The sequence below is a fragment of the Scyliorhinus canicula genome, chromosome 6, assembly GCF_902713615.1.
Source record: "Scyliorhinus canicula chromosome 6, sScyCan1.1, whole genome shotgun sequence".
Classification (NCBI taxonomy): domain Eukaryota; kingdom Metazoa; phylum Chordata; class Chondrichthyes; order Carcharhiniformes; family Scyliorhinidae; genus Scyliorhinus; species Scyliorhinus canicula.
The window spans coordinates 187583205-187608601 of record NC_052151.1 but is presented as its reverse complement, the minus strand read 5'-3'; the positions used below and the strand labels follow the sequence as shown (position 1 = coordinate 187608601).

The 25397-nt window shown below is 49.4% G+C and overlaps 1 protein-coding gene across 3 annotated transcripts in view; it reads left to right on the top strand.

The window, feature by feature from the left end:
• Nucleotides 1–24145: 24145 nt before the first annotated feature.
• Nucleotides 24146–25397, top strand: part of khdrbs2 (KH domain containing, RNA binding, signal transduction associated 2) — a 907500-nt gene continuing 906248 nt past the window's right edge. For all 3 annotated transcript variants that reach the window (XR_005461061.1, XR_005461060.1, XM_038800664.1), the window contains exon 1: nucleotides 24146–24429. Coding sequence is in view for 1 of the 3 variants with exons in the window: in XM_038800664.1 (XP_038656592.1) it covers nucleotides 24339–24429 (91 nt within the window). In the remaining 2 variants the exon portion in view is untranslated. The remainder of the gene's footprint in view (nucleotides 24430–25397) is intronic.

Below are 25397 nucleotides of genomic sequence, written 5' to 3'. Positions count from 1 at the left end.
ACACACACGGACAGACTTCATGTTGAGTTCCTGCTGGTAGGATGTGGAAGAGTCACAGAAGCAGTGAACAGCACTGACTTGCTTCTGCACAGAATAAGATTCGGTTTGATCCCCGCAGTATGCCAGCATATAGCCCTGCTTGTTGTCACTGACGCTTTAAATGTGTGTTCCCCAAATCCTGTGTATGTGTGTGTGACAGAGAGAGTGTGAGTGTGGAATGTGTGTGTGAGAGAGTGTGTTTGTGAGTGAGAGAGAGTGTGAGTGTAGTATGTGTGAGAGAGAGAGTGTGAGTGTGTGTGTGAGAAAGAGTGTGAGTGTAGTATGTGTGAGAGAGAGAGTGTGAGTGTGTGTGTGAGAGAGAGTGTGAGTGTAGTATGTGTGTTGGAGAGAGAGAGTGTGTGTGTGTGAGAGAGAGTGTGTGTGAGTGAGAGAGAGTGTGAGTGTAGTATGTGTGAGAAAGAGAGTGTGAGTGTGTGTGTGTGAGAGAGAGTGTGAGTGTAGTATGTGTGTTGGAGAGAGAGAGTGTGTGTGTGTGCAAGTGAGAGTGTGAGTGTGGTATTTGTGTGTGAGAGAGACAGTGTATGTGAATGGGTTGGTGAGAGAGAATGTGAATGTAATATGTGTGTGTGAGAGAGTGTGTGTGGGAATGTGTGGGTGAGAGAGAGTGTGTGTGCGTATGTACATGGTTTGTGTATGAAATGAAAAATGAAATGAAATGAAAATTGCTTATTGTCACAAGTAGGCTTCAAATGAAGTTACTGTGAAAAGCCCCTAGTCGCCACATTCCGGCACCTGTTCAGGAAGGCTGGTACGGGAATTGAACCGTGCTGCTGGCCTGCCTTGGTCTGCTTTAAAAGCCAGTTCTTTAGCCCTGTGCTAAACCAGCCCCTGAGAGTGTGAGAATCAGTGTGTTTGAGAGAGTGTGTTTGTGAGAGAGTGAGTGTATGCAGCCATGAACCAGAGCCAGCAGCAGATCACAGAGGCGCTCAACGCCGTGGCCCAGTCCCAGCAGGCCATGGGCCAGTCTCTGCAGGCCATTGCCCAGTCTCAGCAGGCCATTGTTGAGGCCATTGGCACCATTGCCCAGGTGCTGGCCGGCGTCACCCAGACAGGGATGGCTAACTCCCTGAACTCCATAGCTGCAAACCTGCAGACCCTTGTTGATACCAGGGGGGGGTCTCTAGGACAGGCAGCGCCAGGTGACGGGGGGATGTTGGATGCTCGGTCCGTTCGCACCCCGGACCCATTAGAGGCCCAGGGGCCATCGGGCACCCCGAGGGAGGAGGAGGTGCTGGGGCCCGCCCTGGGTCCCCCTGTAGGGGAGGCCCCGGAACACCGTGACACCTCGGACTCCTCCTCTTCCGTCCCAGGTGCATCTGGTGGGCAACGGGCAGTAGAGGCTGGCAGCTTGCCATCCTAGTCGCCCGAGCAGCCGCCTGGCCCATCTAGGCCGGGCCTCCCCAGGAAACGGCCGCCAAAGGGTCCCTAGTCACAGGGCAGGAATCTCACGCGTCCACCTCCAGTTCTGCTGTATCATCTGGGGAACCGCCTAGACGTAGTCAAAGGGCCCGTAAGGCCAAAAAATTAGACACTGAGTAAGTTGGCACAGGTGCAGGGCACAGATTAGTTATAGGGGCTAGAGCACGTGTATGAACTGGTTGTTATTACTGTGAAAAAGCCCTAGTCGCCACATTCTGGCGCCTGTTCGGGGAGGCTGGTACGGGAATTGAACCGTGCTGCTGGCCTGCCTTGGTCTGCTTTAAAATCCAGCTCTTTAGCCCAGTGTGCTAAACCAGCCCCTGAGAGTGTGTGAGAATCTGTGTGTTTGAGAGAGAGTGTGTCTGTGTGTGAGAGTGAGTGTATGTATGTGTGTAAGAGAAAGTGTGAGTGTATGTGTGTGTTAGTGTAAGTGTGTGTGAGAGTATGTGTGCGTGTATATGTGGGAGACTGAGTGTGTGTTTCTGTGAGAGAGAGTGTGAATGTGTGAGTATGTGCATGTGTGTGTGAGAGTTTGAGTGTGTGCATGTGTGTGTGTGTGAGGGTTTGAGTGTGTGCATGTGTGTGTGTGAGGGTTTGAGTGTGTGAATGTGTGTGTTTTCTTATCTTATCTGCCAAGGTGCCAGGCTGGCAGGGAAGAATGCCCAGTTGCCAGGTTGGCACTGCCAAGGGTGAGACCAAGGATGGCTTTGATAGGTAGAAGGGGGTTTCCCAGGACATTCCCAAGGGTGGGGGGGGGAGTTGTGACTGAGTTTAAGAAAGTGTGGGGGGGGTGGGGCATCTGAAAGCGTGGGGGGAGGATTGTTGCTACCGGACAAAATGGCCCCACAATCTGCTCGTCAGTAGGAAATCCCTCAAAGTGCATCCTTGATGCTAAGAGTCCAGAGAAAACGGCAAAGTTAGCCAGGAAACCCCGCTAAATGTGCCATTGAGCGGATTTTAACTTGAGTCCACTGATTCACGTTGGACGTTTCCACTTGCTTTTCTCTGCGCGGAATCTTTGGAAAGGTACCCTTTCAGGACCAAACACATTGTGGTGAGTAGGAAGACAACCCTGCCAACGGGAATGCCGGAACCTTTTTGGCCAGCGGCTTTCACCATCTCAAGATATCCCAAAGCAGTCTGCCGTTGATCAAGCACAAACAACGCTATGATAATAACCACATGATCTGATTCCGTGGTGTTGGTTGAGGGATGAATACGTGGCCAGAACGTGAAAGAGAACCTCCCTCTTCTTGTGCGAAATAGCTCTGTGAGGTCTTTTAACATCCACATGAGAGTGCAGACAGCTCTTCCGAAAGGTGGTATCTCTGACGGTGCTCTCAGTACAAGTCTAAGATTAGATTATGGACTTAAGTCTCTGGAGTGGCACTCAAACACACGACTTTCTGAGTCACAGAGGGAAGAGGAGAGTGCCGCCCACAGAGCCACAGTTGGCAGCTTCACCTCTTTAAAGTGGATGCCAAGACTGGGATTAAAGTGAAACTTGATTTGAGGATTAAATACCACACAACTGACTGAGTTCAGTTCAGAAAAAATATCTGCAAATTGTTTCTGTGAATTCCAACTCTCGATAGAGTTGGTGGAAAGTGACTGGAAGGCTGAACACAAAGTTGGACAGAAGAAGCTGTGAGAGAGATGTAAATCTGTCAGTTTGTTTCACGACAACCCAGTGTGCGAAATTCTGCTGGATTGCGATTCAGGATGTACTTTTATGTGGAGGAGGGAAGCTCCCTGGGAAACTCCAGTAGAGGGAAACTCTACTCCCTGTACACACACGACTGCGTGGCAAAATTTGGTTCCAACTCTATCCACAAGTTTGCTGACGATACGACCATAGTGGGCCGGATCTCGAATAACGATGAGTCAGAATACAGGAGGGAGATAGAGAACCTGGTGGAGTGGTGCAACGACAACAATCTCTCCCTCAATGCCGGAAAAACTAAAGAGCTGGTCATCGACTTCAGGAAGCAAAGTACTGTACACACTCCTGTCAGCATCAACGGGGCTGAGGTGGAGATGGTTAGCAGTTTCAAATTCCTGGGGGTGCACATCACCAAAAATCTGTCCTGGTCAATTTACGTCGACACTATCACCAAGAAAGCACAACAGCGCCTATACTTCCTCAGGAAACTAAGGAAATTTGGCATGTCCAAATTAACCATTACCAACTTTTACAGATGCACCATAGAAAGCATCCTATCTGGCTGCATCACAGCCTGGTATGGCAACTGCTCGGCCCAGGACCGCAAGAAACTTCAGAGAGTCATGAACACCGCCCAGTCCATCACACAAACCTACCTCACATCCATTGATTCCATCTAAACCTCCCGCTGCCAGGGGAAAGTGGGCAGCATAATCAAAGACCCCTCCCACCCAGCTTACTCACTTTTCCAACTTCTTCCATCGGGCAGAAGATACAGAAGTCTGAGAACACGCATGAACAGACTCAAAAACAGCTTCTTCCCCACTGTTACCAGACTCCTAAATGACCCTCTTATGGACTGACCTGATTAACACTACACCCTGTATGCATCATCCGATGCCAATGCTTATGTAGTTACATTGTATACCTTGTGTTGCCCTATTATGTATTTTCTTTTATTCCCTTTTCTTTCCATGTACTTCATGATCTGTTGAGCTGCTCGCAGAAAAATACTTTTCACTGTACCTCGGTACACGTGACAATAAACAAATCCAATCCAGCGTCAGGGGACAATGTAAAGACTGTGTCGTCAATCCTTTTCACTGCCAAGGTGATTGGAACAGAGCAGCTTCCCTGCTCTTCATCAAACTCGGGCCTTGAGGTCTTTTCTGTCCACCTGACAGTTGGGCTAATGTTTTATCCAATAGCTGGCACCTCTGCCAGTGAGCTGCTGCCGCACTAGGGTAGGCAGCCTAGATTGCAGTTCATGTCCCCAGAATGAGGTCTTGAGTCTGCAAGATTGGGCCCTCGAGGGGTTGACCTTGTACTGAATGGAGAGAAAATTAGAAAGAAAAAAAATAGGAGTAGGCCTTCTGTCCTGCTCCGCCATTCAATCTGATCATGGCTGATAATCTATCTCAACCCCATACTCCATTGGCCCATTCACCAAACCCCTTGACATCTTTAGCGTCTGGAAATCTATAGATTTTGTAAATATATTCAGCCATTTGGTCCCCACAGCTTTCTGTGCAAGAAAATTCCACAGGTTCACCGCCCTCTGAGTGAACACAGTTCTCGTCATCTTAGTCCTAAATGGCCAACCACGTATCATGAGACTGTGGTGGTATGATTAGCATAGCTGCCTGCCATTGGTGCAGAACACCGGCTTACCATTGGCCCTGGTCGGTCATGTGCCTCTCGACCAATTGGTTGAGACCAGTCATGTGACGGCTCCCCGATTGGTCGAGAGGCTGAGTTAACCCCGTCTCCAGGGCGGGGTATAAATACCCAGTACTCCCGCCGGTCGTCCTTGTACTGTAATCGACCGCAGGGCTAACATCTAGCTGAATAAAGCCATACTTTTGTACAGCAACTCGTCTCGTGTTCAATTGATGGTACATCAGAGACTATGGTTCTTTGTTCTAGAAACCGCCCCCCCCCCCCCCTCCCTACCCCCCTCCCAGCCAGAGGGAACATATCTCCGCATTTAGACTGTCCAACCCTGTCGAAGTTTTCTACTTTCTCAGGTACATTTGTGGGCTCCAAGCCATATTTGACAGAGTGAACCTGTTCAAAACAATGGGAAGCACTCTCGTGATCTGGTAAACTGCATGGTTTTAATTGATTGAACTGGGGGAATGGGCAAGCAGAACATTTACAAATAACCTTTTCCCGTTTGTTTGCTGAAGAGACTCTTTCAACATATCGATGGGTTTCTGAGCATGGCCGGACGCCCAAATGACCAACAAGTAAATCTGAGTAATTGGACCCCATGTGCACTTGGCTCTGTTTAACTGCTGCATAGCCCTTCCAATTTAGGGAAATTCCCCCTTCCTTCAGGCAGCCTATAATAAGCTGACGGGCTTCTTCAGTGAACTGAGCTTCCCGGGATCTCATTGTTTCTTCCATTTGTTCTGGAACAATTCCAATCCACAGCTCCACAAATCATATTTTTTATCGATAATTGATTCTTTCAGTATTGCTTGCGAGGCCTGCATTTATTGCCCATCCCTCGCGGCCCTTGAACTGATTGGTTTGCTAAGCCGTTTCAGAGGGTAGTTAAGATTCAACCACATTCCTGTGGATCTGGAGTCACATGTAGGCCAGACCAGGTGTGGGCAGCAGATGGGCGGCATGGTAACACTGTGGTTAGCACCATTGCTTCACAGCGCCAGGGTCCCAGGTTCGATTCCCGGCTTGGGTCACTGTCTGTGCAGAGTCTGCACGTTCGCCCCGTGTCTGCGTGGGTTTCGTCCGGGTGCTCCAGTGTTAGGTGAATTGGACATTCTGGATTCTTCCTCTGTGTACCCGAACAGGCGCCGGAATGTGGTGACTAGGGGCTTTTCACAGTAACTTCAGTGCAGTGTTAGTGTAAGCCAGCTCGTGACAATAAAGTTTATTATATTTCGTTCCCTGAAAGGACACTCGTGAAGCAGATGTGGAAAGACCATTGGCCTATTGCCAAAACGAAGGATCCCACTGCTGGTGGGGGCGCACCACAATGGAAAACGGGGCTGGTGGGATGGAGAATCCCACCTTCTATCTTTAAGAATATGACAGAATTGTATTGAAAACTTGTATCACAGGGTGCATGTTTTCTGAATCTATGGGGACGATCTTCCACCGCATTGTGCCTGGCACACATCCCACTATTCCAGGCGAATAGCCAGAGAGCCTGTAAATAGGGTTGGTGCTGGGCGTTGAACGGAGCGTGATGTTCCTGGCCGGTGGCACCTGACACAATCTGGTTCTCGCCCTCGCTGAATGTGAACCAGCTGAGAATATTTAAATTAACATTTCAATATGCCCCGACTGTTTCAAACTGGAGTCTCCCAGCTCCCAGGATTCTCCCTCCCCCCCTCTCCCCACCCCCCCACCCCCCACCCCACCCCCCCTCCTGCTGCTGGCACAGCGTGAGGCCGGCGGGAATCACTACTGGCCTCCGCCACGGGGGGAGAACGTGCAAACTCCACACAGTCACCCAAGGCCGGAATCAAACTCAGGTCCCTGGCACTGTGGTGCAAATTTACTATATTAGTGCGCCTGAAGCAGGGGCAGCAGAACATAGAACATAGAACATTACAGCGCAACAGGCCCTTCGGCCCTCGATGTTGTGCGGTCCTGTGAATCCCCTCTAAAGTCCCTCTACACTATGCCCTTATCGTCCATATGCCTATCCAATGACCATTTGAATGCATTTAGTGTTGGCGAGTCCACTACTATAGAATAATAAAAGGATTTGGACAAGCTAGGAGAGTGGGCAATGAGATGGCAGATGGAATACAATGTGGAAAAGTGTGAGGTTATGCACTTTGGAAGGAGGAATATAGGCATAGACTATTTTCTAAATGGGGAATCGCTTAGGAAATCAGAGCACAAAGGGACTTGGGAGTCCTTGTTCACGATTCTCTTAAGGTTAATGTGCAGGTTCAGCCGGCAGTCAAGAACATGGAACTCATGAACACAGGGAAGCAAAGAGCACCGATCCATTTTACGGGAAGATGGCTCGGTAATGAGGAAAACGGGACAGGAGATTGTGATGAAAGGTTGAGGTGAAGAGGGGTGCAAAGAGGCTTGTATGATGCATTACCACCAACATGCATCAGTTGAGCTAAATGGCCTATTTCTGTGCTTTACGTTCTAAGTAAATTGATGTATTAACTGTCTCATAGAAATAGTATAACCTAAACTTCCAGCGTGTCAAATATTCAGTGGGTGCTCAGAATATTGCATTGAAGGGTAGCACGGTGGCGCAATGGGTTAGCACAGCTGCCTCACACCGTTGAGGTCCCAGGTTCGATCCCGCCTCTGGGTCACTGTCCCATTCCCCTTGTCTGCGTGGGTTTCACCCCAACACCCCAAAAATGTGCAGAGTAGATGAATTGGCAGCACTAAATTGTCCCTTAATTGGAAAAAATTATTGGGCAATCTAAATTTATTAAAAAAAATAATATTGCATTGAAAATTGTAGAATTCTAACTGTTGTAGAACTTGCATTTTGCAGCTACAATTGTCTGGCGGGAGAAGTATCACAGTTTGCAACTTAGGAGACTTCGACTCAATTGGACCCACAAGGTTGGTATTCTATCAATAAAAATTGAATCTGACAAGATTGGCGTAAAAATTCAGGATTCGCTGACATCCTACATGAGAGGAAACCTGCTGTCCTTATTCAGTCTGGCCTCTATGTGACCCCACAGCAAGCTGGTTGATCCTATGAGCACGCCACTCCACTGCATTCATGAAGACAGCCCAGTACGACTTTCCCAGCACATCTGAACAGCCTTGACAGCAATGGCCAAGAAAAATCCCAAGAAGAAATAAAATATATCGTGCTCATAATAACATCAGAATTATGTAAAATTCCCTCGGGAGACAGTGAAAGCAGTAAATATTGAGTCATTCAAATGGTAAATTAGATAGATTTCGGAAAATAAGGATTTGGGATACAGTATAAAATGCTGGAGACATGACCTGCGGTAAGTGTGGCATAGTTAGGAAGAACAGGGGACATTAGGCCTCTGATCCCTGAAGCTCTCCATCAGTTGAGGTTCCCTTACCTCATGTCTGGATCCATTCTAGACTGATCGTTAGAGATTGCTCAGGCTGATTAGTCAGTAACTCCATCATCATTGCATGATGCCACTGCCAGGAGAGGAACTAGATGGACTTTGGTCATTTCTGGTCCTGCATTTCCCATATTCCTATGTATAATTTGGTGCGCAGTTAAATCATTTACACTGGCACTTAAGTACCACGTTGGAGGAGTGCTGCACTGTTGGAGGTGAGAGTTAGCAAAGTGGAGACAATCCAAGCTCAGAAGGGCCTTTTTTTTTTTAACTTTCCCAGTGGGGAATGGGAAAGAACACTCTGCAAAGTCTCATCAGGAATGTTTAAGGCCTTCTCAGCCCTAAGCCCGCCCATGACTTACCTTCCTGCCATTGAACCTTCCTTTGGTATTGGCTGGTGGCTACCTGCCACCCTAAACCACTCTCCTGCCCTCCATAAAGATCGCCGCTTTCATGTGGGTAGCTGACCGACAACATGCAACCAAGCTACACGTTGCAAGTGTTGGGCACATTTGTGCTTGCACTGCCAAGCCATACTGAGGGAGCGTTGCACTATCCATGCTATCTTTGGAGCAGCACATTAAACCGACATATATCATTTATCCCTCAGCCAACATCACAGAAACAGATTATCTGATCCTGATGAGCAGTTTGTGGGAGCTTGCTGTGCGCAAATTGGCTGCCGCATTTCCCACATTGCAACAGTGTTAAACACAAGAAAATACTGCAAATTGCTGTAAAGTTCACAGGGACATCCTGAGGTTGTGGAAGGCAGTGATCAGCACTGCAGAATAGTTACCTCTTGGCCATTTGATATGCATGGGCCCGACCTAAATGTCGCAATGCATGTCCCAGTACGACTTGGCAGGCCAAAACTGTCAACAATACCATTGATTTTTACTCATCCTCCGAAATGTACCCAACAACCTTGTATTTCCGTGTGGGAGACGCTGCTGTGAACAATCTGTAAATATTCCCTGGCTCACTAAAAGCAAAAAAAAAAATCAATTCTCATGTCCTTCATTAAAACACTGAGTTGTTGCAAAGTAATTAGGTTGATTCATTTGCACTAAGTAATACAAAAGGTGACAACCTTGGTGATTATTGGTTTCTCCGATTGATCTGACCTCTCAGTATCTCCGCCATTCCTTTTGAAGCCAGCACGCTTTCCAGCCTGTAGACAGGCATTGCTAACCACCATCTAGTTAAGCCAGTGACATGTGTCACAAAGTTCCTGGCATTACAGTCTGCCAGTCTTGGCTTATTTTCCAGCAATGATTAATTGCCTCAGATTTCTAATCAGACGTTGTTCGACTAATTGGAGAACTGTGCCAGAGGAGGTCATTAAAAGCTCAGGATTTGGGAGGAAAGGGAGGGTTAGGATTCCCCCCCCCCCCAGAAAAAAAGTATTGGCCCGGATTTTGCTGGCGAATTAATGGCCGGTTTAATGGGATGCGCTAATCTTGGGGCGTGGTCTTCCAGTCCCGCCGGCTGCGGGAATCACCGAGGTGAGGCAGAAACGTCGACAGACCAGCAATGAAGCCCGCCAATTTCGAATGGGAGTTTCCAGACCAGGAAAATCCCGCTCTTAATGCGTAAATCATCCTGCGGGCTCCCAGTGAGGATGAGATAGCCCGTGAGTTGTGGAACCTTGCGATAAAGGCCTCCTGCCCTCAAACCATGTGCCCCCGCTCCCTCCCTGTGTGTACCATGATGCTGATACACTTATGCATTAAATGCAATGATTCAGCCCGATGTCAGGTTTTATTTGATAATGCGCCTGTGAACCATCTTGAGGCGTTGTAGATGCTATAAAACTACAGTTGTTATTGTTAAAGTGGCCTCAGAAAGGTTTGCTTTCAATCAAGAGAGCGATACTTCTGCACTTTCCAGGACTGGCCCAGAAAGGCAACAGCTGAAGCTTTGAAGCCTATCTTTTTTTTTTATCGACGGACATTAATTCGGATTTTTCATTTTAGGAATTGACACAACAAAGTTACAAAATGATACCATGCGGAAAAAAGAAGTGAAAAACAAAAGGAGCAGGGAATCCGTATCCAGCCTCCCGAGACACACTGAGGAGGAGAGCCAGCCACCAGTCACAGAGTGGGGAATCACACCTGCCCCAAGAGGAAATAAAGCAGAATATCCACTAAGAATCGCGCTCAGCCCATCCCCAAATCTCCATTCACCTGGAGACAAAACCCAGACTCTCCGCCTCCCCGACAGGCATCTTCAAAAGGAGCCATCTCCGATCCTTGGGGACAAGGATATCAGACGTAGGGCTGGGCCTGGACTAGTCCAGCACTGTACAAAAAGACAACACAGGAAATGATGTCCACAGGACCCACGCCCCATCAATCACACCCAGGGCACAGTAGCACACGTAGCTAGCACTGTGGCTTCACAGCGCCAGGGACCTAGGTTCGATTCCCCGCTGGATCACTGTCTGTGCATAGTCTGCACGTTCTCCCTGTGTGTAGTCTGTACGTTCTCCCAGTGTCTGTGTGGGTTTCCTCTGGGTGCTCTGGTTTCCTCCCATAGTCCAAAGACGTGCAGGTTTGGTGGAGTGGCCATGATAAATTGCTCTTGGTGTTAGGGTTATGGGTATAGGGTGGAAGTGAGGGCTTAAGTGGGTCGGTGCAGACTCAATGGGCCGAATGGCCTCCTTCTGCACTGTATGTTCTATATATCTATGTACCACTCCCACTCATGCAAGGAGAGAAAGGATAATCACTCTAACTCTAAGCACAACAGCGCCTATAGTTCCTCATGAAATTGAGGAAATTTGGCATGTCCACATTAACCCTTACCAACTTTGACAGATGCATCATAGAAAGCATCCTATCTGGCTGCATCACAGCCTGTATGGGAACAGCTCGGCCCAAGACCATAAGAAACTACAGAGAGTCGTCAACACAGCCCAGTTGAGCACGCGAACCTGCCTCCCATCTATTGACTCTGTCTACTCCTCCCGCTGCCTTGAGAAAGCGGGCAGCAAAATCAAATACCCTCCCACCCGGGTTATTCTCTCTTCCAACCTCTTCCATCGAGCAAGAGATACAAAAGTCTGAGAACACGCACTAATACATTCAAAAACAACTTCCTCCCCGCTGTTACCAGACTTCTGAATGACCCTCTTATGGACTGAACTGATCTCTCCATGCATCTTGTCTACTGTTGTAGCACTCCGCTCCGTATGCTTCACCCCATGTCTATGTATTTACATTGTGTATTTATCATATGTCCTATGTTTTTCATGTATGGAATGATCAGTCTGGACTGGACGCAGAACAATACTTTTACTGTACCTCGGTACAGGTGACAATAAATCAAATTCAAATCCTGGCAAGGAGGGGATCCCAGTCGGGCAGAAGAAGAACCGTCAAGAGACCCATCAATAAGGCATCCTTAGAGGGAGGGCTCGGCCTCCTCCCCACTGCACTTGACAGCCCCCACCAGCTGCACTGGGCCAGACCTGAACCAGGACCAAAACACTCCTCACCCAGATGGACAAAGGCAAAATAAAACCCCCAGGTAGTGAACACCCAAACCAACTCACAGTAACCACCATCATGTAATGGATATCCCGGGCCTCGTCCCTCATCTCCAATCCAATCCCTCTTCAGACAGCTCTAACAGCAGATCCGCTTCAATTCAAATCTAAAAGAAAGAAGAAAAACACAAAACGGATCGATTCTAACTGGGGGCTGAACTGAGTTCGAGTGAGGACAAAGGAACCCTGCCAATCCCAACCTTCTACCCCTCTGTGCGGAGTCTGCACGTTCTCCCTGTGTCTGCGTGGGTTTCCTCCGGGTGTCCGGTTTCTTCCCACAGTCCAAAGACGTGCAGGTTAGGTGGATTGGCCATAATAAATTTCCCTTAGTGTCCAAAAAAAGGTTAGGAGGGGTTACTGGGTTATGGTTATAGGGTGGAAGTGAGGGCTAAAGTGGGTCTTTGCAGACTCGATGGGTCGAATGGCCTCCTTCTGCACTGTATGTTCTATGTATCTATGTACCACTCCCACTCATGCAAGGAGAGAAAGGATAATCGCTCTAACTCTAAACAAAACAGCGGCCGACCAACCCCAACCTTCCATCCCCCAGTGAGGGTGAACGGACCCGACCAACCCCACCTTCCAAACCCCTTTGATGATGAACTAACCCTGCCAACCCCAACCTTCCAAACCCCATTGATGATGAACTAACCCTGCCAACCCCAACCTTCCGAACCCCATTGATGATGAACTAACCCTGCCAACCCCAACCTTCCAAACCCCATTGAGGGCGAACGGACCCGACCAACCCCAACCTTCCAAACCCCATTGATGATGAACTAACCCTGCCAACCCCAACCTTCCAAACCCCATTGATGATGAACTAACCCTGCCAACCCCAACCTTCCGAACCCCATTGATGATGAACTAACCCTGCCAACCCCAACCTTCCAAACCCCATTGAGGGCGAACGGACCCGACCAACCCCAACCTTCCAAACCCCATTGATGATGAACTAACCCTGCCAACCCCAACCTTCCAAACCCCATTGAGGACGAACTAACCCTGCCAACCCCAACCTTCCACCCCCCCCCCCCGTGAGGGCGAACGGACCCTGCCAACCCCAACCTTCCATCCCCCATTGAGGATGAACTAACCCTGCCAACCCCAACCTTCCAAACCCCATTGAGGACGAACTAATCCTGCCAACCCCAACCTTCCACCCCTCTCAGGCTCCATTCACCTTCCTTTAAACAAGACGGGGGTGATAACAAAGAACACTCCCTTCCCCCAGGCACAAAGGTCATAAAAGACAACATGGCATACTTACAATCAGGAGTGAAACTGTGCTCAAATCCTACGTCCCAATTGCTAAATCAGGATAACCAATGGTACAGGCCATCAAGCCCATATTACACTCCCCTATTGGGGAACAGACAGCATCAAGAAAGCAACATCGTCAACAGGGAGTAATGTTCAGAATAACAGGTGAGCTGCAGGGTTTTCTTTAGGGTAAGGACATCTTCCCGGATGCACACAGGAAGCAAAAGTCAAGGATAAAGCAGGATCAACGAGCACTCTTCAGGATGTCTCAATGATTCCAATGATTGAAGACATTACTTCCACCGTGCCATCTCATCAATGCCCAGATGTTCTACAGTCTAGGCCGACTAGGGGATGACTCGACCGGTTCGGCCACCCAAACCCTCTCGATGTGTGTCAGGAACAGGATAATAGAGGACCAGTCATTGGTAGGCCAACCAACCCCTGGACTCAAAGACATGATATAGTGTGCTCTGATATGCCTATCTTCCAAAACAAGATTCCTGAGACATAGCAGACAATTGTCGAACTTCATAACTTCATCAGATATAGGAGCAGAATTAGGCCATTTGGTCCATTAAGTCTGCTCTGCCATTGGATCATGACCGATCTCATCCTGGCCTGAATTCCAACACCCTGCCCGTTCTCCATAACTCTTCAAACCATTACCAATTAGAAATCTAACTGCTCCTTAAATTTATTCACTGTCCCACTCACTCGGGAACTCTTCTATGACCTCTCGACAGGGATCTGGCCCCAGTGGTACACCCCGCTTGGTTGCCCTTTCTTTCTCCCGAACCCGTCAAGATGGATGACAAGCCATGTAGCAGGATCTCGAGAACATGGAAGCGGGCCCACACCAGGGAGAGGGAAGTGCTCTCTCAAGTGCAAGAACCTCTTAGTGTGCCTCCATCGCCTTCAAAAAGTACTCTGCAACTCTTGGAAGTGAGCCCTGACGACCTGCACCACAGAGCTGGGATTTTCAGCGAGGACAACGTCTCCATTGGCAGCCATCCCCCGATGCACACAGCACCTCCAAGGCAGGAGCTTTCTCGCAAAGACAACAACCAAACACTTCCCGGGACATAGCACAAGCCACGCATCCAAAGAAAAGACAAATACAAAATGCGCACGAGGATGAAAAGACGCATTAAAAGATGAGTAGAGCAGAAGTTCGGGAAAACGCAGTTGCTCCCACGCTCACATCGCGTGACCCTCCCCCCCGGAGCTGTATTTTTAAGATGGGTTGGGGTCCTGATCAGAGACAGACAATTTTGCCTCCATTTTGATTCCCCATCTCGATCCTGGCTCCCAGCCATTTTGAAAGAGTTTAGCTCAGGGTCCGATCGATTGCCTGCTGGCGAGCAGTGGAGGACCAATTGTCAATAATTAAATGGAATTAAGAAGTCTACTAAAGTTTTCTGCCTGCACCAATTGGCACAGTCAATCAGCAATGCGGGCAGCCCACATCGGCCTGGGACCGCCTTCAGGCAAACATGGTGAGCTCAGCGTGGGAAGTGAGGGAGAGGAGCACGAAGGATCAATGAGGGACAGCATATCCCCTTCCCGCAAGCCCCCTACCACCACCCCCCTCCCCATCCCCTCACCCCCCCACCCCATCCGCCTCACCCACCCCCACCCTTCACCCCTCCCCCCACCCTCTCCCCCGCCCCCACCCGCCCCCACACTCCCCTCCCCCACCCCTCCACCCCTCGCCTCCACCCCCAGCCCACACACCTCTTGCATCAATTTGTGCCACTAAACATCTTCAAGGTCTAACCAATGGGAAATGCTGTACGACCCCCCCCGGCCTCTGCCATACTCCAACAAATTCTGGCCAATAACTGTCACCCATTTTGCACACTTTGTTCAAAGTTACCCGAGTTTGCAGAACTAACTGTAGAATGACTCATGGGGTTCATTTATTGTTCACTCAATAAATAGGAGCAGGCACATGCCATTCGGCCCCTCAAGCCTGCTCCGCTATTTGGAGCATCATGGCTAATCAGATTGGGTCCTTAATTTGCCCGTTCCTTATAATCCTTGCTCCCATGTCAATACAAAATCTGTCTAACTCAGCCTGGAATATACTAAGTGACCCAGCCTCCACCACTCTCAGGAGTAGGGAGTTCAAAAGACTAATGATGCTTTGAGAGAAGGGGCATCTCCTCCTCACCACTGACTGGAGCTTCTGCCCTCGGGATAATAGCAGAATGCCAACCTTATAACTTATTGCTTTCCCTTAAATGGCAAATGAGTCAATACACCTCTCTGCTCTGCAATCTAATCAGCATTCTTTCTGCACACAATTCCCCTTCTCCTCACCCCCAACTGCAACCCACTTTTTTCCTTGGGTTCAAATACCCCCCCACTCATCTTTCCCCCCCTCGCCTCTCCCCTCCTCCTCCTGAACAGAAAACATCAGGGACTGGGGAATGTCCATTTAATATATTTTCCTTTATGACCCATTGACTAAACTGTGGCCATTTCCCATGAATGCTGTTTAGTTTTTAGTCACGGACGCTCCGATAAATCACTGCACGCTGCAATAACACTTTAACAAATAAAGATGAAATGGTTGTATTTTATAGTGCCTTTCATGACCTCAGCAAGTCCCAAAGCTTTTCACAGTCGATGAATTACCTGAGAAGTTGTAAACAAGGAAACAGAGCCGTCAATTTGCGCATAGCAAGCCCCCACTAACAGTCATGGGATAATGACCTGATGATCTGTCATAGCGATTTGATTGAGGGATAAATATTGATCGGGAATACCAACAAGAACGCCGCTGTCCTCCTTCAAATAGTCCCAAGGGATGTTTTACATAGATCGGAGTGGGACGACAGGGCCTCAGTTTAACATCTCATCGAGCAGTGCAGCACGACCTTCAAAACTGCACTGAGGTCCCAGCCTAGATTTCTGAGGTCAAGCCTCTGCAGTGGCATTTGGTGGGTTTGGAAGTGCAATCCATTACTACATGTCCTCCCGGGCTTGCCATAGTCATGTGACCTCTGGAGGCAGCCATGACACATTCAGTTCAATAAAGATTCAATATTGTTGTTTTTGTGGTTGCAACAGAACCCATGTGGTAGTCACCACTGATGTATATATATGTGTTTTACGGTAGGGCCCCTGTACTACAGGTACGGGGGTAGATCCCTGCCTGCTGGCTCCGCCCAGTAGGCGGAGTATAAATATGTGTGCTCCCCGTGCAGCAGCCATTTCGTCAGCTGCTGTAGGAGGCCACACATCTCAGTGTAATAAAGCCTCGATTGCATTCTACTCTCGTCTTCTCGTAATTGATAGTGCATCAATTTGATACACTGAGATTTTTCCGAGATGGACCTCCGCATCAAGACGGATCGCCTGCAGCTACATCCTCAAGCAGACAAAAAGGACTTTGAATATTGGCTAGCCTGTTTTGAAGCTTACATCGGGTCTGCACCAGATGCAATCCCTGAAGCACAGAAGCTCCAGATTCTGTACACATGGCTGAGCTCCAACATCTTTCCCCTCGTCCATGATGCGCCGACCTACGCAGAGGCCATGGTGCTACTGAAGGAAATCTACGCTCAGCGGACTAACAAACTCTATGCCAGGCATCGCCTCTCCACGCGTCGCCAGCTTCCTGGTGAGTCAGTGGAAGATTTCTGGTGTGCCCTGCTCGCCCTAGTGAGAGACTGTGACTGCCAGGCCATTTTGGCCACTGAACACTCGAATCTGCTGATGAGAGATGCATTCATTATGGGCGTAGGGTCTGACTACATCTGCCAGCGTCTCTTAGAAGGGACCTCTTAGCTCGACCTCGCTGTGACCAAAAAAATACCGCTCTCATTTACGGTCGCATCACGCAACGTTCAGGCCTATGCCCCCGACCGCGCGGCCCACCCCCCCTGTGCATCGTGGACCCCACCGACGGTCACCCCATCATGGACCCCATTAGCGACCGGCCCCAGCCAACCCCACGCCTGTGCCGCGCGGCTGCCAAACAAACCCCGTGGGACCCAAATGCAACTTCTGTGGGCAGTCAAAACACCCCTGGCACCGCTGCCCGGCGCGGACTGCCCTCTGCAAGGCCTGTAGCAAGAAGGGACATTTCGCTGCAGTTTGCCAGGCCCGCTCAATCGCCGCTATTGTCCCGGCACCCCTGCATGTGGCTAGTGGGCGCCGCCATCTTCCCCTCCTCGGACCACGTGTGGCACGTGGGCACCGCCATCTTGTCTCTCTCAGAACCAATGGGCGCCGCCATCTTGCCTGCCCCAGGACACGTGCAGCCCCAGGGTGCCGCCATCTTGCCTCCCTCAGGACACGTGCGGCCCGTGGGCACCGCCATGTTACCCGCCTCAGGACCCCTGCCCGTCGGGCACCTCATCAGGCCGCTCATCGCCTGCAACCGCTGACAACCAGCAGCGTCTCGCGTCGGCCACGATTGACCAGTCTCGACCACAGAACCTCGCGACCGCTTCAAGAAAGGTGAAGGTCAACGGGCACGAGATCTCCTGCCTGCTGGACTCCGGGAGCACTGAGAGCTTCATCCACCCCGATACGGTAAGGCGCTGCTCCCTCGCGGTACACCCCGCTAACCAGAGAATCTCCCTGGCCTCCGGATCCCACTAGCGATCCGAGGGTACTGCATCGCCACCCTTACCGTCCAGGGCGTAGAGTTCAGTCGCTTCCGCCTCTACGTCCTCCCCAATCTCTGCGCTGCCTTGCTACTCAGCCTGAACTTCCAGTGCAACCTCCAGAGCCTAACGCTGAAATTTGGCGGGCCCTACCACCCCTCACCGTTTGCGGCCTCGCGGCACTTAAGGTCGACCCGCCTTCCCTTTTTGCAAACCTAACCCCTGATTGCAAACCTGTCACCACCAGGAGCAGATGGTACAGCGCCCAGGACAGGACCTTCATCAGGTCTGAAGTCCAGCGGCTGCTTCGGGAAGGTATCATCGAGGCCAGCAACAGCCCCTGGAGAGCCCAAGTGGTAGTGGACAAAACTGGGGAGAAAAACAGGATGGTCGTTGACTACAGTCAAACCATCAATTGGTACACGCAGCTCGATGCGTACCCCCTCCCACGCATATCTGATATGGTCAATCGGATTGCATAATACCTGGTCTTCTCGACAGTGGACCTGAAATCTGCCTACCACCAGCTCCCCATCCGTAAGGTGGACCGCCCATACACGGCGTTCAAAGCAGACGGACACTTTCTTACGGTTCCCTTTGGCATCACCAACGGGGTCTCATTCTTCCCACGGGAGATGGACCGAATGGTTGACTGGTATGGACTGCGGGCCACTTCCCTTATCTGGACAATGTCACCATCTGCGGCAACGACCAGCAGGACCGTGACGCCAACCTTTCCAAATTTCTCCACACCGCCACTCTCCTCAACCTCACGTTGAGGAGAAGTGCGTGTTCAGCACGAACCACTCAGCATCCTCGGCTATGTGGTCCAGAACGGAGTCCTGGGGCCCGACCCCGATCGCATGCGCCCCCTCATGTAACTCCCCCTCCCCCACTGCCCCAAGGCCCTCAAACGATGCCTGGGGTTCTTTTCGTATCACGCCCAGTGGGTCCCAAACTATGCGGACAAGGCCCGCCCACTCATTCAACCCACCGCTTTTCCCCTGACGGCCGAGGCTCACCAGGCCTTCAACTGTATCAAGGCCGACATTGCCAAGGCCGCGATGCACGCGGTCGACGTGACCTCCCCGTTCAAGTCGAGAGTGATGCATCAGACATCGTTCTTGCCGCCACCCTCAACCAGGCAGGCAGGCCTGTGGCATTCTTTTCCCGCACCCTCCATGCCTCCAAGATTCAGCACTCCTCCATCGAAAAAGAGGCCCAAGCCATTGTTGAAGCTGTATGGCATTGGAGGCATTACCTGGCTGGCAGGAGAAACACTCTCCTCACTGACCAACGGTCGGTTACCTTCATGTTCAACAACACACAGCGGGACAAGATCAAAAATGATAAAATCTTGAGGTGGAGGATCGAGCTCTCCACCTACAACTACGAGATTTTATATCACCCCGGTAAGCTCAACGAGCCCCCCGATGCCCTATTCCAAGGTACATGTGCCAGCGCACAAGTGGACCGACTCCGGACCCTGCACGACAATCTCTGTCACCCAGGGGTCACCCGTTTTTACCATTTCATCAAGGCCCGCAATCTGCCCTACTCCATCGAGGAAGTCAAGGCGATCACCAGAGACTGCCAGGTCTGCGCGGAGTGTAAACCGCGCTTCTACCGGCCGGAACATGCGCGCCTGGTGAAGGCCTCACATCCCTTTGAACACCTCAGTGTGGACTTTAAAGGGCCCCTCCCCTCCACCGACCGAAAAACGTACTTCCTCAGTGTGGTCGATGAGTAATCCAGATTCCCCTTTGCCGTCCCATGCCCCGACATAACGTCTGCCACCGTCATCAAAGCCCTCAACACCATCTTCGTTCTGTTTGGCTTCCCCGTCTATGTCCACAGCGATAGGGGATCCTCATTCATGAGCGATGAGTTGAGCCAGTTCCTGCTCAACAGGGGCATTGCCTCGAGCAGGATGACCAGCTACAACCCCAGGGGCAATGGGCAGGTGGAGAGGGAGAATGAGACGGTCTGAAGGGCCGTCCATCTGGCCCTATGGTCCAGAAATCTCCCGGCCTCCCGCTGGCAGGTGGTCCTCCCCGACACACTTCACTCCACTCGGTCGTTCCTGTGCACCGCGACTAACAAAACCCCCCATGAACATCTCTTTGCCTTCCCTAGGAGGTCCACCTCCGGGGTCTCGCTCCCAACATGGCTGGCAGCTTCAGGACACGTTCTCCTCCGTAGACACGTGCGACTCCACAAGGCGGACCCGTTGGTTGAGAGGGTACAGCTACTCCATGCCAACCCGCAGTACGCTTACATAGCGTACACTGACGGCCACCAAGACACAGTCTCACACAGGGACCTGGCACCAGCTTTTTCCGAACACACACACACCCCTCTGCCCTGGCACCACCACCCCTGCTGGACTCATCTTTTAACAGGGGGGTGAATGTGGTAGCCACCACTGATGTATATACTGTATATATATGTGTTTTACGGTAAGGCCCCTGTACTACAGGTATGGGGGTAGATCCCTGCCTGTTGGCTCAGCCAAGTAGGCGGAGTATAAATATGTATGCTCCTCGTACAGCTGCCATTTCGTCAGCTGCTGTAGGAGGCCCCACATCTCAGTGTAATAAAGCCTCAATTACATTCTACTCTCATCTTCTCGTAATTGATAGTTCATCAACCCATGAACTTCCAACTTGGAGGTGAGATTCCATCCACTGAGCCTTGCCCCTATGTGATATCGATGAGCCAGGCTTTGCTGCTCCAACTTGCTTTTGCTGCCCAATTTTATTTTGAGGTGGGGGATATGGTCGAGGATAGATCGCTGAAATGCCTATTTACCTTTATTGTTGCGGTGTTTGCCATTGAGGAGCCTGCTAATGTTTAAACTGGTCAAATAGTGTAACAATATGACTGATATTGTAAAGTTGGCACTCATAGCCTACCAAGCACACAGCCGACCACATTTGCTGACCACATGTTTTGCCTACAAAGAAGCGTGCTGCGCATGCACCCAGGATTACCGTCACCATGCCAATAACTACCTTTCATTGGTGTCTGGTTCAATAAGCTTTCTGTCCACCCCCACCCATCCTCCCATCCTCTCGCAATCCCTGTTACAGTCTGAAGTAGCTGATAGATCCTCTTTCATCTCCACTGTACTGTGACTTCCAGAATTCCACACAAAAAATCCATTGTATCTGAACCACCTTGGTCATGTTTAATTGTAAGGATGCAGGCGGGAAAGGATAAACTATCCAAGGCATATTGCGGACAAATCATAATGGCACCAACGCCCGCAACGGTGAGCTTTTGAGACTCTAGCTCAAAATCATGCCACGAAATAACAGGTCTCGGGCAAAGGAAATAGTGGACTATGTGGGTTATATTTGTGCAGGTAAGGAAAGTTCAACCAGTTTGCGACTGATAATCTCAAGGATGCCTTGGCGTGCAAAATTAGCACATTTTACTGGCATTGCAATTTTGGCTCACATTAGGTTAAAGAGGAAAACCAGCCCTTAAATGTTTCCATTTACACTTTCTTTATAATAAACATATTTTTCTTAGGACCCCAAAGTTTACAAATTTACCCCGTATGCATTCCACTTTAATTCTAGTAATAATGTTAGATATATTTTCATATGTTTGATGAATGGCAAATTACATTCTGCCATTGGACACATGACAACAGGTAGAGTCCTTTCAGCCTGCTTGGCAGAAACTGTGATGAGGGGTGGGTGGGGGCGTAAGAAGACAAACTATAAGGAATCTCTGACCCATCCAACCTTCACACTCCAGCGCGGTACTGAGGGAGTGCTGCACTGCCACTTTGGTGAGACATTAAACCTAGTCAAATCTGCTCTTGAGGACGATGTAATAAGATCTCAAGACGCTATTACAAAAAAGGCATGGGAGTTCCGCCTGGTGTCCTAGCCAATACTTATCCCTCAATCAACATCGCTAGAAGAGATTGTCGGTCATTGTCATGTTTCTATTTTTGGAATCTTGCTGTGCAGAAAATGGGCTGCCTGTTTCCTAACACTACAACAATGCCTTCCAGTGCCAAGCTTCCGAGTCTATAAACTGTGTTTGGGGCATCGTGAGGTTATGAAAGGTGCTATAGAAATGCAAGTTCTTTCTCTTATGATCGAACCCTGGCTTTCTGACATTTTCCAGTTTTATACTAGACTCTTTGCTTTGCAGGTTTTCCATTTCATTTCTGCCAGCATTGACCACATTATTGACAGGTCTAAACAAGTTTCCTGCCTGTTAGTACAGATAATGTGCTCTCTAAACATCCGCCTACCAGCAGATACATATGCGAGGAAGGCATCTCCACTTCTATTGATGAATATTTCTTTTTTTTTAGTTGTCATCAAAGATCTTCCTTAATTCATCATTTATTCATCAGGGCTCAACTACCCTCCCTTTCATCCCAACCTCATTTAGCCTTCAGGGATAATTTCAACAGATCTAAAAAAAACACTGGGAAAACTGTGTTTCAGATCCACCAGGCATTTACTAGCGAGACGTGCTGGTGACTTTTGACAAACCAACAGGTTAATCCACCAGCATGAGAGAGAAGAACGTGAGGGGCGGCAACACCTATGTCTGGTGCAATTGGAAATTTCAAAGTAGAGTTATGTTTCTTGGCAGTAGAGTTCAGGACAAGATGGAACGATAACACACATTATGTCAGAGTGTTGAGCCTTTATAAATACCCTGGGAGTCACTTTCAATGAAGTGGTACAGCACAGAGTGAGTCCTTTCGGCCCATTTCTGTAACAGCCTCCCCAAACAGGCGCCGGAATGTGGCGACTAGGGGCTTTTCACAGTAACTTCATTGAAGTCACTGTCTGTGTGGAGTCTGCACGTCCTCCCTGTGTGTGCGTGGGTTTCCTCCGGGTGCTCCGGTTTCCTCCCACAGTCCAAAGATGTGCAGGTTAGGTGGATTGGCCATGCTAAATTGCCCATAGTGTAAGGTTAATGGGGGGATTGTTGGGTTACGGGTATACGGGTTACGTGGGTTTAAGTAGGGTGATCATTGCTCGGCACAACATCGAGGGCCGAAGGGCCTGTTCTGTGCTGTACTGTTTGTTCTATGTTCTATGTGACAATAAGCGATTTTCATTTTTTTCATTATGCATGTGCTGATATCCCTCTGAAAGAGCTCACCAATTATCTCCACTTCCAACTCTCTCCTCAGAGCCCCGCCCCCCCCCCCCCCCCCCCCCCCCCCAATTCCACCCGCATTTCGAATATTTATCCAGTTCCGTTTTCTAAGTTAACGAATCTATTCCCTCCCCCCCCCCCCCCCCCTTCCACCCAACCTTTCCAGGCAGTGCATTTCAGTTCCAGATCCCAACAATTTGTTGTGTAAATGAAAAGTTTGCCCATCTCCCCTCTGGTCTTTTCTGTCAATGTTTTGACGATGCAGAACCTGCCTTCACACACAAACACCTGGAAGAAGGTAGGCAGAAACCTCTCTTTGACAATGTGATTTGGAGCAAGACAGTGTGTTCTGCTCCCACTGGCAGCCACAGCATGGAGAGCTATAATTAGGCGCGATATGGAAACGAGAGATTTATTTCCCAACTGCAACCTTCCCCTTTTTGAACTGGTTACATGTCCCCCCCCCCCCCCCCCACCTCACTAAAACAGGTTGTTCGGTAAGGAAGAGGATGGCTTGCTTCAAGCTGGTATTAAATCTAACGAGTTGAAGAAAGAAACTCGTTAAACAAGGGAGGTTATTGTTCTCCTGCTTCCCATCCAGAATTGGTGCTAACTGTGAGCAGGGGTGGAGGGGGTGAATATTTCAAATATTAATCTTATTACATTGTTCAGTCAACTCAAGAGCAGAGCTTAATCACGATGTGAGATTAAGCTGCAGTGGAATTTTGTAACGCAAATTGGGTCATAACTTTACGTGGACGGTAAATGTATACGATTGTATATTTTGAACAGCAAAGGGTGAATATTCCACCCGTATTTGGAATGGGTATTAATCCTCACGAGGTCAGTGTACATGGGAGAGGATATGTGCAATATCACATTACTCCCAATTAACATGTGGGAAGCACTGATAAATATCATTTGCTGATATCTCAATGCATTGATCAGGCACATCAATTATGCACCAACTTGTGTCCCATTCCAGCAAAGCCCTCTTCTCTTTTAAAAAAAAAGCAACTTTGCCAACATATTCAAGGGTATTCAGGCTTGATGTCAGCAAGCAGTGAGTGCATGATTTGATGATGGAGCATCCTTTATTTTTGGATATGACATTCACAGGAGTTCGCACAAGCAGAGCCTCGTTTGCTATTGTGCAAAGGAGGGTAAGGATGGAAAGAGTAGGTGTGCAAAAAAAAATGAGATTGGGAAAGGGCGGCCGGACAGCAGGCACCCGGTTCCTCACTTTGATTGACACCAAAGGCCGGCCAATGAGCATTGGACTTTGCTTCCGGGTGGCTGGACGCTGCCCAATGAGGGGTGGGCGGAGGCGGGCTCTATTCGGGGTAACTGGCGAAGCGAGCGAGCGGCTGTCAGTGCAGCCCCAGTGAATGCACTCTCCCAGCAAGGTAAAAAAAAAAATCCACTCAATTAGATACCGTGTGCGCTGAGAGAAACAAGGAAAGCTTTTTTAACTTTGGGGGAGGAAAAAAAAAGTCTGAATAAATTCTTTTAAGTCCACATTGCAAATTTGTATTGAACAAAAAATGCAGAGAGAGAAATTCTTGCCAGAGCTGATGGCAGAAAAGGATACACTGGATCCATCTTTTGTTCATGCCGTACGCCTGCTGACAGAAGGTAAGTTGTGCTGTCGAGAACTGAACGTCCGGCTCCAAGTGGTTAATTGTTGCTCTGACAGATGTATTAAACATCAACATCTCTTTGCTTTGCAAAATAGCACCCTGTGCCCCCCCCCCCCCCCCCCCGCGCCTCTAAACAAGCTTCCCCCCTGGGTGACCTCGAAACTATTGTGTGTGTTTGTGTTGGTGTGCTGGAGTGTTGCTTCGAGGTGTGTTTGGGGCAGTGGCACATTAATCACCCTTTACACACGGTCCCGTTCAATTGTTCCATCTTCAGTTGTTAACAGGTGTTGCTGCCAGTGAGCTGTCCTGGGTCAGGCGCTGCAAAATAGCAGCTAACTGTTATCAGTGTTTGTGTGGTTAGACATATTACTGAGAGTCAGCGGTGATCAATGTCTAATATTCAATGTGTAGGTCGGTATGTGTCTCTGTTTTTGTGAGTATCTGTCTGTATTTGTGCGTGTGGGGACATGTGTGTGTCAATGACATTTCCGCCTGTGTGTCTGTGAACACATGTCTCTGTGCCTGTGGGGATGTGTACCTGCGAATATACGCTTATGTGTTTGTGAGTCTGTGGGTTTGTGCCTGTGGGAATATGTCAATATGTGTTTGGGAGTATGTATGTCTGTGAGTGTATGTCTGTGAGCATATGCCTGTGTGCCTTTCAGGATGTATGTCTGTGAGTATGTATGTCTGTGAATATATGTCTGTGAGTGTATGTCTGTGAGTATATGTCTGTGTGCCTTTCAGGATGTGTGTCTGTGAGTATGTGTGTTTGTAAGTATATGTCAGTGAGTATATGTGGTTATGAGTATAGCCTGTGTGCCTGTCAGGATGCCTGTGAGTATGTCTGTGCCTGTGAGTATGTGTGTGTCCCTGAGTCTGTGAGCATATGCCTGTGTGCTGTGAGGATGTGCGTCTGTGAGTATGTGTCTGTGGATTTGTGTGTGTGTCTGAGTATGTGTC